The 14,295-nt window shown below is 39.9% G+C and overlaps 1 protein-coding gene across 1 annotated transcript; it reads left to right on the top strand.

The window, feature by feature from the left end:
• Positions 1-9,976: 9,976 nt before the first annotated feature.
• PABPC4L (poly(A) binding protein cytoplasmic 4 like) lies at positions 9,977-12,305 on the top strand. The gene has a single exon (XM_060011873.1). The coding sequence runs from the start codon at positions 9,977-9,979 to the stop codon at positions 11,087-11,089; it is 1,113 nt and encodes a 370-aa protein (XP_059867856.1). The 3' UTR covers positions 11,090-12,305.
• Positions 12,306-14,295: the final 1,990 nt, after the last annotated feature.

The raw sequence follows: 14,295 nt of genomic DNA, 5'->3' as shown, positions 1-14,295 counted from the left end.
TCCCCTGTTGTTTTCAGTAGACTTTACAGTGAGTTTAAGCAGAATGGCATTCGAATCATGGTCGGAGCCATGCAATAGGAGATGGAAGTCAGTTAAATTTAGAGCACTCTCCACTGCTTGTAAGCAGAACCCCAGGGTGGTTTTCTTCATGAGCAAGGATGTAATGATTCTGAAGACAAAGATCATTAATGTTCCTCCCCTCACAGTATCTCCCAGAGTCTGAGATATTCTCTGGGGGCTTAGGTGTTACTCTTCCTTCTTTGCCATAAAATTGCTGTGTCCCATTTCAGGAGCTATAACTTCACCCTTTTCTTAATTATCACGTACTTGTACCCAAACCTTTCATCCATAGGGGTCAGGTTCATAAGAGGCAAGGACATTTTTATTAAACTTACAACATCCATATGTATCCTATTCTGGTCGGCATGGACCACAACAGAGGGACTTGGTGAGTACTGACTACTGAATAGTAATAGTAGTAGTAGTGTCCTACTGACAAATGGCCATTGTCCTTCTGACCTAGGAATATAACAATCTAGGAAGAGTATGCCCGTGGTGAATTAGAATAGAGCTTGAGTCCCTTGAGCCTCATTTGACCAGGCTACTTCTTACAGGGTATATTAACCAGTCTGGCTTGGTGATGACATGTGGGGAAAGAAAAAGCACTATGGTCAAGAATGGACAGGGTAGAATGGAGCTATTCATAATAAGTCTATGTAACCCACCTTCTTGATCCTGATCAGTACCCAGGAAGTGGCCAAATGAGATGATCACTTGCTGGAGACAGCCACATGCGTTCAGTGATTAAACTCTCTAACTAAAATGTGTGGACCTAGAGTTGTAGAGGAAGAGACAGTCAGAATCATTTTGAGTTGAATTTTGAGGACATTCTAATCCCTTACAATACCTGATGTCTGTGGATAGTGCAGAGTATGGAAAATCAATTGAATACCTTGATTATCAGCCTGTTGTTGAGTGGCTTTCATGATAAAGGTATTCCACTATCGGACTGTAAGTATTCTTGGTTCAAAAAGCCAAAAATACAACAGTTTAACTTCAAAGCACGCAGTGGTACAGACCAAACTTGAACAGCAGCACTGTAACCTGAACGTGTGTCAGTGGTGGTGAGGCTGTACTGATTACTCCAATCGGGTGTCCCCAGCAGAGGATTTTCTGGGAATGGGCAGGACTCAATGTAACGTGGCCTTTCTCCACCTCAGAAACATAGTCATGAAGTGTAGGACATGATGATGGATTCAGGCCACAATGGTGACACTCTGAGTGCTAAACGTTCAATTAGCAGCTTCATTACTGTCAACCTTATGAGTGAATGACTCTTAACATGGGCATTTACATGAGGGCCCTAGATGTTTTGATAAGGAACAGCTATTTATGTCCATAATACAGTACCCCAAAGAGGGTTGTTTTTAATCTGCCAATTTGTAGGAATGTACAAGCACCTAGCACATAAATTCCTAGTTTAAATTCAGTTGTGAAATCAACCAAAACACTACGTTGCATTGTGCCAAAGGACTCACCCACAAGGCCCATTTAGCTTCTCTTCCCTGCTGTGAACTATGCCCAAACCCCGTTAGCTGGATTTGGGCACTCCCTCCTTCCAAGAGCCTAGGTAGGATTGTGACTTGAGCATCAGTAGCCAGCAAAGCCAGTGAAATTTGACTCTTTCCACTCCCTGAAATACCCCAGCATGCTTGAATCTGGTTTCCCTTTGGGGACAGGGAAACTTTGGCCCAATCACTAATTCTCTTTCTCATTAAAATGCCTGAGTTGGAGGTAGAGGTGGAGAAAAGGATCAGGGGATGTACACAAGGAAAACTACTCCTTACCTTTAAAATTAGGCTCACCTTTATCATCAGGTTTAAGTGGTATGATGGTAGCTTGGGATTCAAATAAATGAATTGCCAATATTTTCAGCCTGCTCAAAGGTCTTTATTAAGTATTGTATTCCTAGTGACTGACACAATCTCATTCAGCCTTGGAGGACATATTCAGTGACCACAGCCAAAGTACTGCTGTTGGGTATGCTTGGTTTGTGTGCTTTAGCCAAGCTAGCTTGACCCATAGGGCAGAAAGTTTTAAAGCAGTTCATCTTAATCAGAGGCATTTTCTGCTCCATTGTCATAATCATATCCTTACAGTTGCATCTTGTTTTAATGTAGGTGTTAGGGAATTTTTTCAGAGTAGTTGAGGGGTACTTCGAGGATTCCAAAAATTTCTTTGGGTCGGTGATTTATTTTCCAGTGGGTCATGTTCCTCAAATCCAATCAGGACAGTAAAAGCATGAATACTAGTCAATTACTCATCTGTAGATTCCCACAATAGTGCTTCTATCTCGGGAAAATCTCCCTAAGTGGGCCAAAGCTGTTTTCTAGTAGTCAGTACCCACTGAAAAACAAACAGACTACTGGAGACCCTTTACTCTTGTCTTCAAATGATTCTGAGGCTGGCATGATAGACCACAAGAGCAGCTGAGCCAGGAGATGGCACAGCTGTTGCTGCTTTTTCTTCACAAGCCTTACATACTCTACCCCAGCATCATTTACCATGAGAACTCGCCAAAGTAGTATTGATTTGGCTTGTTAATGCCTATAGGGGTCATAAATGCCCTGCTTTTCACATTCAGTGAATGTACAAGTGTCTATAACTGTGGTCAGAAAGTGTTAGAACAGTCTGCCTATCCTGGGTTAGTCTTAGTTGTTTCAGTGGGATGGACCGGAGGCTGCCTGTCAGAATAGAGAGAAAATTGCCTTTCCCAGAGGAGAGTCAGCAACAACCAGGGTGCCATTTGGGCAGGTGACCTCGTATCTATTCCCCTATCCTTAGCCTGAGACCACCTCCCCACTTCCTCCAAATTTAACAGGCAATAAACTGAAGAGCCATTTTTTTGCCCCATAAATGATATTATTTGGTCTACATTTTTGCTACAGATAAATCTCATTTATCTGCCTGTGTGGCCATTAGCTTCCTTTCCAGAGAGCTACGTCTATGTTAGGATCCCATTCTCATCACCAAAACTGTCAAGATCTATGAAGGTCTTAGATTTTACCCTACTTGTAATCTAAGAAGTTAGCTTACCACAGTTTTATGGTTGCTTGTGGGTTAGAGACAAAGAATTTATTCCTCACAGTGACAGCAGTAGCCAGCGTATTAGCATTTCCTTGTGACAGTTCCCCAAGCCCAAATTCCCACAGTGTGGTGCATAGACATCCAGGCGACACCTGCACCCAGAGTGGGTTGCATAAGGGGAGAGTAACCCAGGACTCAGAAAATCTGAATCTTTAATAATGGGCAGAAAGCATGCCTGCTTTGTGCTCCATAGAAAGTATCTCTACCTTGTAAGGCTGTGAATAAACCTGCACTTTGCTTCAGAGAGAAACACAATATCTTCCAAGGATGTTTGCTATATAAACATCATTTAAACCATAGTCCAGAACAAAGACACTCAGTGCCTCTACTTAGAAGACATGTAGAAATGTGAGTGACCTATAAAGAATTGTCTGCCAACCTTCAAAACTTAAGTGTTGAGAACCCATTGCATTCGAGCTCTTATTAAAGGCATTGAGAATATGGTGGTGACTCATTTAGACACAATTTTTGCCTTCATGGAATTTTTACTTTAAAGATAATGGTGGTGGTGGTGGCGGTGTTGCGGCTAGTGTGTGTGTGTTGTGGGGAGTGACATAATAAAAGAGAACAAGTGAATCCATATTTATATACATGGCAATACGGATTGATAAGGAGGTTTTCACATAGCAAGTAAACAGAACTGTTACTAAGCCCCTAACTGACTAGTGCTTCCTGCAGTTTGGCATGACGGCAAGCACCAGAAAATGCAGCTACACACTGAGGTAAGATCTCAGGAATTGCTACCTGAAGAAAAGATTTTACTTTAAAGACAGAAGTTAGCAAACTATAGGGAAAAGACTTTATATCTAGAAGACTGTTTCAGGTATCTGGAATTTGCCATTTGTAGCCAGAACCTGGAACCAAGCAGAAAAGTAATGGCTTCATGAAACTTTTCTACCTAATTACAGACACGGGCCTGGCAAGAGAACGGGGGCGGTAATAAGCCACCCTAAACTGGTTTCAGCCTGCTCACATTATTTAATAAATCTCCCCTTCAGAGAAATGCATGAGGGGGTAAAGGAGCGTGAGAAGGAGAAATCATTAACACCTAAAGGATCAATTCCCAGTGACACAGTCTTGAACCACTTTCTCTTCTGCATTGACTCCCATGGATCATAATGCAGAAGCTTTTGAGGTTAAGACTGTGGAACCTGGGGCACTGTTTTCTATGGATAGGAATTTGGCTGACTAATGCTAATGGCTGCAGTGTAGACAAGCAGAGACTAAAATGATGAGCAGGAAAATATTTCTGTCCAAAGTAGACAACAGCTTCCCACTTGGGTGTCAGAAAATCATCCCTGTGTGAATGACCAGTAATGAAATGAGATGAACATCTCCATGGAAGATGCTAGATCTTCCCTGGTTACAAGAGAAAGATGGTAACCCTCAATCCCTCCCTCTTCATCAAGGTTAGAGCCAATAACATTCTCTTTTACAATGGCACATGGGTTCCATCAAGAAAAAGATAGCTGGCCAAGAAGGGGATTCTCAAGCTCCTTCACTCCCTCTGTTCTTCCTTAACTACCCCTGGTAGGGTTGAGGAGATTTCGGCATAATAATGCAATGGATTTGTGTTATGAGAGGTGATAATTCCTGGTGATGGAGGAGTCTGATTGCTTGGTAAAAACTAACTGAAGAAACTAAGAATACAGGGTTAGCAGTTTTCCTGGTTTTGGCAACATGGGTGAAACAGTGAGATGAAGTCAGAGCTCTGGAGCAAGGAGAGGGGGTACAAGGGAAGTAGGGAGGGCAAAATGACACAATGAAGGACCTCTGGGCAGCCATCTAAGGGCAGTCAGATTGGAACTTTAAACAAATGTTTTCCACCACGAATCATGTCTTAACCACCATAACTTCAATGCCTAGAACTATTTTACTAATAGTTGACTACAACAGAACAACCATTCCAGCAGACTTAGGAAACACTTTGGTCTCACTGGTATGAGATACTTATTTTATTTTAGGCTGCACAGCCTGTGGGATCTTAGTTGCCACACCAGGGATTGAACCTGGGCTACATCAGTGAAAGCTCCGAGTCCTAGCCACTGGACCACCAGGGAATTCCCAAGAGATTTTTATTTTAAAATGCTTTTTCATACTCAGGATGGTTCATGATTATACATCTTTACATTATCCCTGCTTCATGTTTCCAGGATTCCATGTCTTTCACATTATCTTCACTTTACAGTTCTGAAATGTAATATAAATGTAATAAAATATAAATGTATTATTCCAATAGCTTTCCTTTAGAACAAAGTCCATAACATAGCCTAGCATGTAAGGCACTCTGGCCTGTTGCCCTTGTCTTGTTCTCATCTCAGTTCCTGCCACTTTCTTCTTCACACTTTGTATTCCAGCGATATTAAATGGATACTGGTTGATACCAATATTACTTATCCCTAAACTTCCCCAGAGTTCACAAAAAGAGGGCTTGGCCTTCTTTAGTACCACCTTCTCTGCAAAAGCTTTTTTGGTCCTCACAGGTAGAACTATTCATATATCTTCTTTGCTAAATTTCTGTCTTAATTATTCTTAGATTATTGATTTTACATTGTTTTAACATTGTTGTTTCAGTTTTTTTCTAATAAGAGCCTTGAGACTTTTGAGGAAAGATGCTGTGTCTTATTCAGTTTTATTTCTATGATGCCTGTATTTTTACTGGTGAATGATATTTTGGATTGATTTGAACTTTTGATCAGGATCTACTAGTAATCAAACATTACTTTTTGCGACATTTCTATGTGCTCTGAATGGAGAAGTGTAACTCTGATATGTAAATCATATACCTCATTCTAATGAAATTAACACTATATTTTGGTTAAAAAAAAATCAGGAGACAATTACAACTGAAAAGAGACCATAATTGTCAAATAAAATTGAAACAACCTAAAAGATGCAATATTACACTTTAGAGTAAATAATTGAACATAGCACTTTCAAAATATAATAAAAGCAAGTTTCATTCATGTTATTACCTCTATTAAGATAATAAAGCCCATTTTGAACAAAAATAAGGAAAATTTTATCCGTAGTTGACTGCATCAGAGCAATGATTCAAGTAGACATCAGAAACTGCTTTGGTCTAATTAGTACAAGAAATTTCTATTTTAAAATGCATCGTCATACTCAAAATAGCTATTTACTCATTTCTTCATAATATATACTAAGGTAAGCCCTGACCTCCATTAACATCAAAATCAGTGAATAGAAACACTGACAAACATTTTTCCTGCCATTTAAGCAAAACGGCATCTTATTTCCTAATTCTGTGAGACACCCACACAACAAACTTGTACTTTGAATGCTGATTGAGCTAAATAACATAAGATGGGCAAAGTTACAACTTATTTCAAAAGGAGGCAAAATATTGGCACTTAATTGAAATGTTTTCAGAATATTTGTGAAATTAAGAAGACACTCAAGTCAGCAATAGGCAAAGCTGCAACAATTGGCTAAGGAAAGCAGAAGACAGTTAATGAAGGCGGTATCAGTTTTAAGTCGAAGTCCATCAAAGCCAATGAACTCATGCCAAAATTAAGTACAAATACACAGTGCATACATTAAATAAATTGTTTCTGAAAAGGAAAAATAATCGGTGTCAGCTGGACTATTGAGAGAAAAAAATACTGGTGAAAACAGGGCTCAAGGATGATAGAATTTGGATAATAATAGGGAAAGGATATTTTTAAAAGAATTAACTGCATGTACATATAAAACAAATGATGAATTAGCTTGACAGAAGATATATGTAGCTAGGATAGAATTGATATTGCAAAGTTATGGTAGTCATTTGTAATTTTTTTACTGAAATCTTATGAAAGAATTGTTAGTAAGATTATTCTAGCAGCAAAATGCACAATGGACTGCCATAAAAACAGACTGGCATATAGACAAAAGAAGATAAATGAGTAAAACTCATGCAATAATACACAAGGAAATGAGGCAAAAGCAGTGGTAATGGGAACAGAAAGAAAGGGCAAATGTAAAAGACATCCCAAATTAAGAAATTATTGAATCAACACAACTGACAAAATGATGAGATTTAGAGAATTAAAGAGAGGAAAGAATCATAGATGCCTAAAAATGCTTACTTTATTAAAAAATAAAAATGAAAGCAGTATAATGAGTAGTACAAATAGGAAGAAGTACGACTCTTGGTCATTTAACAAATAGAGATTTGTACCTGTTGCCTGCAGACTGATTAGAGACAAGAATATAGGACTAAATTCTGAATCTGGAAACTCTTCTTCACTTCTCACAAAATGTTTAGTGATGATCACACTAAAGTAAAATGGAAAGTCCATGAGTTTTTGAAATATTTTGGTATCTCGCTATAGCTGTATTATTGTTGTACAAAGAACTAATGTGATCTTCAGCATTTTTCCTAGAAATAAAAGGTCTCAACAAAATTCTTAGTAAATGCACACTTAGGAACTTTCTTTTATAAAAATCTGGTCGGGCTTCCCTGGTGGCGCAGTGGTTGAGAGTCCGCCTGCCAATGCAGGGGACACGGGTTCGTGCCCCGGTCTGGGAGGATCCCGCGTGCCGCGGAGCGGCTGGGCCCGTGAGCCATGGCCGCTGAGCCTGCAGGCCCGGAGCCTGTGCTCCACAGCGGGAGAGGCCACAACAGTGAGAGGCCCGCGTACCACAAACAAAAAAAAAAAAAAAAAAAAAATCTGGTAATACTGAATATGATGATCACTTTTATTTATATTAAACAATGCCATATAGTGTCTGAATAAAGTATGTGCTGAAATCCACTGACGGTATTCACCAACTACGTCAGCGGCCTTTTTTTCTTTTTTAATTGCAGCCTAGAGGATGTGGTTGAAGAAAGATTATTTATTTGAACAATTGATCCTACAGGAGCAACACATAGCAGAATAAATTTCACAAACAAAAATCATTAATCAGGATGAAGTTAAGAGTAATCATAAAACCATTATTCAACATCTGATAGGTTAAAAGCAATTTGGATTATTATAGTGAAAATCACCCTCTAGCTTAGTTGTGTGTATGTGTGTGTTTTTAATGTATCACTGAGAATGAATTTTGTTAGATATCATCTTCTGAAAGAGAAATATATTTTTTCTAGTCCTTACATTAGAAAAGATGCCACTCTGGGGACTCACTCGTTTAGCCGAAAAGTCTTGTTACTCGGAGTGTAGTTCAGAGACCAACAGAATCTGCGTCACTCAGGAGCTTTTTGGGAAGTGTAGAGTTTCCAGTTCATTCTGATTCCAAATGACTGAATCAGAATCTGCTTTCAAGCAAGATCCCTTCTGGATTTCTATGTCCATTAAAGTTTGAAAAACACTAAATTAGCCTTATATAAACTGATCCATGCAATTCAGTTTTGCAGGTTACATTCCGTAAGATGAATGATGATTCACATTTAAGGTTTTATAGGAATGATGTTACGGAATTTATTTAATGCTAGAGGAAATGAAACCGATGTTAATCAAAACCTATTCTGTGCCAGATATTAGGTTAGACATTTCCAAATTTACTAATTCATTTAATCTTTACAATACTCTTTGAGGTAAGGGACACTATTTCCATTTCTCTGGGCATGAAAACCAACCTCAGGTTAAATATCTCATCTCCTCCACGCAGTGGATTCTTTCAGTAAATACTGAGCATCTCGCTTCTGCAAGTCCCTGAGTTAAGTCAACGGGGAAATAAAATGGGCATGGTCCCTACTGTCATGGAATGTAATACAATATATTTTAATTAGACAAATGCTACGAAAATACGAGGTCTCTAAGAGCGAAACCTAAACTTTTTCAGAAGTTGTATAGGGAAAACCTGTATTTGGAAAGAGCATCAAAAGTGATTGCTGAGGAACACAGTTTTGTCAAGTTGGCCCTGAACAAAAGGCGAGCGTGGGCCTTACGCCAGGGCCTGCGGGCGGGTGGGTTTCTTAGGGCCACTCCCCTAGGCTGCCTTTCTCCACCCCGGTCACCGCCTCCCGCTCCTCAGCTGAGCTGTCCGAAGTGGGTGGGAAGTGAGCGAGAGGGGCGGGGGGAAGAAAAACATTCTCCAAAAACATTAAAAAGAAAACATCCCCCTGGGCAGCGAGTGCGCGGGAAGTTGAGCGCGCGAGTTCCGGGCTTTCCGCCCGCCCCCCCGCCGGCCGCAGCCCGGGTGAGCCCCCAGCCCCTGCCCGGCCGCCGCCCACCGGGCCGCGGCCGTCCGTCCGTCGGTCTGTCCTCTTCCCCACCCCCAACCTGCCCAGGGCGCAGCGCGGGGTCTGCAGGGAGGAGAGCGGCCGGGGTTGGTCAGGGCACGCGCAGCCCGCGGAGCCCCCGGCGGCGCCCGGCCAGCGGCGCCTGCACGACCCGGTCCCGGGCGGTTCGGGGCTCTGGGGCCCCGCGCCCGCCGCCCGCGCGCCGCGTCCCGGGCCGCCGCCTCAGACGCCACTTGTGGAATTCTTTCCCCCGGCGGCTGTAACTTTAAACCGGCCTGAGCGAGGCCTATCTTTATTCAGAAACCAGCGACCGGAGAATGGCTGTGGAGAACGCTGACATGGAGGGCCAGCCCGCCACTTGAAGATTCCTCACCAAGTGGCTGGGAAGGACGGCTTGACCTAGGAATCTTTCTTTGACATTTCAAGGTTCTGTCGCCCCCTCCCAGGGTTGGCCGGACTGGTTGGGGCTTTTGACTGAGGTTGCTGCCCGAGCCTGGGGAGCTGTACGTGAATGAACCGCATCGCCTGGCCTCAGAGCGCTGACTCTGAGGCCACCACGCATGAGCCCGGGCCACCCTTCTGCAGAAGTCACTCCAGGAGCTCCTTAGGGACCGGCTTGTGGCGGTGAGGAGCCAGGAGATGCATGTAGCAGCCAAGTACCGCCAGGCCTCCCTGTACGTGGGTGACCTCCACGCGGACGTCACCGAGGACCTGCTGTTCAAGAAGTTCAGCGCTGTGGGGCCCGTGCTGTCCATCCGCATCTGCAGGGACCTGGTCACCCGCCGCTCTCTGGGCTATGCCTACGTGAACTTTCTGCAGCTGGCGGATGCCCAGAAGGCCCTGGACACCATGAACTTTGACCCGATAAAGGGCAAATCCATCCGTCTCATGTGGTCTCAGCGTGACGCCTACTTGAGGAAATCTGGAATTGGGAACGTGTTCATCAAGAATCTGGACAAATCCATTGATAACAAAACCCTTTATGAACACTTTTCGTCTTTTGGGAAGATCCTGTCCTCCAAGGTGATGAGTGATGATCACGGCTCCAGGGGCTATGCGTTCGTGCACTTTCAGAACCAGATTGCCGCCGACAGGGCCATCCAAGAGATGAATGGGGCACTGCTTAAGGACTGCAGGCTGTTTGTTGGCAGATTCAAGAGCCGCAAAGATCGGGAAGCCGAGCTCCAAAACAAAGCCAGTGAGTTCACCAATGTTTACATCAAAAACTTCGGAGATGACATGGATGATGAGAGACTGAGGGAAGTTTTCAGCAAATATGGAAAAACCCTGAGTGTTAAGGTGATGACAGATTCCAGTGGGAAATCCAAAGGCTTTGGCTTTGTGAGTTTTGATAGCCACGGGGCTGCCAAAAAGGCTGTTGAAGAAATGAATGGAAAGGACATAAATGGACAACTGCTTTTTGTAGGCCGGGCACAAAAGAAAGCAGAGCGACAGGCTGAGTTAAAGCAAATGTTTGAGCAGCTGAAACAGGAAAGATTTCGGCGGTGCCGGGGAGCAAAGCTCTATATTAAGAACCTGGATGAGACCATTGATGATGAAAAGCTACGGAGGGAATTTTCTTCATTTGGAACCATTAGCAGAGTTAAGGTAATGCAGGAAGAAGGGCGAAGCAAAGGGTTTGGCTTGATCTGCTTCTCCTCTCCTGAGGAGGCCACTAAAGCAATGACTGAGATGAATGGCCACATCTTGGGCTCCAAGCCGCTCAACATCGCCCTGGCCCAGAGGCCCTAGGAGAGGAAAACTTACTGCACCAGCCAGTGTTTGTAGCAGCTTGGGGGATGTTAGTGATCTCTGCCTGAATCGTCCTGAGTAAATTTCAAATCCCAGCTGATGGCTGCTTAGTTTAGTAAACATTATGATAGAAGGTTTTGTATACAAAGCTATTTATTTTTCTTTGGAGGAAAAATAAGTGAATCTTAGAACCTTGGTTCTTTTTATAGAGGCACACCATCTAATTATAATATGGTATATTTTTCTGATTTTGTTGTAGTGCTCATAGCAGTAAGTATAATTAGATACATTTTTACTGCATTTTGAATGAACTGAAGTGTGGTAATTATTTGCATTTATTGCATACTTTTTCTTATTTTAATAATATTGCTAGCTTTAATTTCTTCCGTGAAAATATGCCCAAAGTAGTTCTTATACCCGAGGATTGCAAAGTAATTTATTTTTACAAACAGAAATTTTCTAATTTCTCATCAATTTTTTTTTAAAGAAACCAAAGTTTAAGAATTGCTACTACAAACTCAATATCTAATTTCATTTTGAATTAATGTTTAAAATACTAGGAAACAGTTGAATTTCCTTTCAATTTATATCCTGAAATGGTGTTTTTCTGATGGCTGAAATTAATGATGGAGTTCTTTAATGTTGCCTACAAATGTGCTTTATAGGAAATTTTACTGTTCTTTCCATTGGTTGACATAATCCAGGTGCTTGCTGGTTATCAAAATTGTGACTTGAATAGTAAAACCTTAACTTCCACATTCCTTAAGTTATAAGCCTGTATCATTTCAGGTCAAAAAGTTGGCCTAGTCTTAATTCTCTTCATACGTATACGGCATAAAATTATGCCTTAAGTTTTGAACCAGGTACCAACATTATAAAAGTCATATATAGAAAACATAGACATTCTGTTTAACAACTGTGTTTTCTAATCTCTGTTATATGTTGTAACATGTAGTGATATTGTCTCAGGGTTCAGAACAGTGAGTTTATGTTTATGAACTCCACGTCTCCTTTTATTAGACCTTAAGAGCTATGTAACCCAAGAAGGCTCACTTTTAGCCTTGATTGATCAGAAGTTCACTAATTGATTTTCTGATAAACTGAAGTTACATCACTTAGCCTGCTTTCCAGCATGATTTTTATTTCAGTCCCATTCCCAGATCTTTTCTTCTCTCCTGCTTTTCCTCTATATTACTGAGCTCCTCTATACTTTTTAAAAAGGGTTTTATTATACTGACTTTTACTGTGTGCTGTTTGAAATCCACTTTGGAAATGGATGCAAGAGTTATTTATTTACATTTAAGTAATTACTTTTAAAATTCTGATTCTCTCATACCAAAGGTGTCTAGAAAATAGTTTTGTTGTTGTTGTTTTATTTTCTTTTACTCTGCTTCGTTGTTTCCTGTAACCATATATTCAAGTCTTCAGTTTCATATATTACCAGTACAAAAGAAATATTACAATATTTCCGTGGCAATACTTTACCTATGAAAGAATGAGAAAATGTGTTTCTGTTTATTTTTGTATGAACTACATGTATATTCATTGCACATTTTCTAAATTTAAAATCTCTTTAGACAATGAAAAATTATGGACAATGAAAAAATTACGGCAACACATAATCCTATTATGCAGACAGATCTTCTGTTACAGTTTCTTGCATCTCCTCCCAAATTTTTCTCTATACTTATACACATGATTTAACAAAAATGGAATCATGCTCTAAACCTTGTTTGAAACTGCTTTCTTAATTTGACAGTACGCCATAGTCAACGTCCATGACCACAAATAATTATTTGCACTATAATTTTAATGGCTTTTATCTTTCCTTTAATGTTTGTACCATAATATAACAATTTCCTCTTGATAAACATATACGTTGCTAGATTGTTTCCTCCCTTTTTTTTTTTCTCTATCATAAACAACTTGGAGATACACCCTTTACAAACTCTTATATGCTGATGTATATAATTATTTTCTTCAGAAAATGTATGATTCATTGGAATTAATGTTTAATATTTAAATTGCCCAAATGCTGTTCAGAGATTTGTGCCACTTAACATTTCTGAGTATGGAGGATGGCTCATTTCCATATACTCTAAGAACAAAGGATTTTGTTTTAAGTTGTTATCTGATTCAACATGACATGTAAAAACAAAATATTTCATGGTTATTTATTTTACTTTTTTATTACCTCAAAAGTTAAACAGCATTTCTTGTATTTACTGGACATTTGTATTTTCATATTTTTGAAAATGATCTTAGTCTATTTTCATGACTTTAGTCTGTTTTCCTGTTGGGGTGGTTTTTATTTATATGATTTGTTAGTTTTGTTTTTTTTTTTTTTTTCCTGATATTCCCATCTTATTTATAGTTTTGAGGGTCATTCCAAAGTTAAATTTCTAAATTCAAAATTTGCAATCTTATACTTTGGTGGCTTTAATGGTATGTTTCAAAACACTTTGAACACCTCAAATATACAACCCCCCCATACACACACACAATTCATCTGTATTGTCTTCTATTATTTTCAGAGTTTCATATTCTCAGTACTTTCTAAACAAAACTTTTGTGTATACAGTATCTTATACACAGCCTATACTAAATATTTTTAAAGTGTCTTGCTTTTCAATTCTATTAACATGCCTTGGTAAATACTGATTTACTGTAAGAGTCTATTTGAAATCCATATGTCAGCTATAACTCATTGGCTCTCTGAATTACTATGTTGAGAAGTATTTACCTCCAAATCAGGGAGCTTTTAAGAAAGGGTGCCAGGAAACAGGACTGGGAAGTATAGTAGGTGTGTCAAGCCTTGACATCTCTTTCTGGATAATCCACTCTATCAAAATGTTCAAATATTTGAACAATATTTCACAATGCTTGTAAATGGATTATCAAGATAATATCAGGGAACTGAGTTCATCATTCTCTTTGCACATGCACGGGGATTTAATGGACATAATACCAGATGTTTAGATAAATTGTAGCTATAGCTTCATAATGACACAATAATATGCCATTTTAGTAAAAATTACTTATTTTTAATATTTACCTTAAGAAATGACTGTCAGTTTACAAAAAGATATGATCCTGTAGATTTTCTTGATTATTTAAATTTTACTTATTCTAAATTTTGTATGTGTGTGATTCTATCAAGAAGTCATCCTAGTTGGCAGTAGAGGTTCAGGCATTCACGAAACTTT

This window comes from Delphinus delphis, chromosome 5 (assembly GCF_949987515.2).
Source record: "Delphinus delphis chromosome 5, mDelDel1.2, whole genome shotgun sequence".
Lineage (NCBI taxonomy): Eukaryota > Metazoa > Chordata > Mammalia > Artiodactyla > Delphinidae > Delphinus > Delphinus delphis.
Note: the sequence above shows the minus strand (reverse complement) of the source record. Positions and strands in the feature narration are given on the sequence as shown.

Excerpts from the sequence above, each read along its gene's own strand:
- PABPC4L (XM_060011873.1), top strand. The coding sequence starts at position 9,977 with ATGCATGTAGCAGCCAAGTACCGCCAGGCCTCCCTGTACGTGGGTGAC.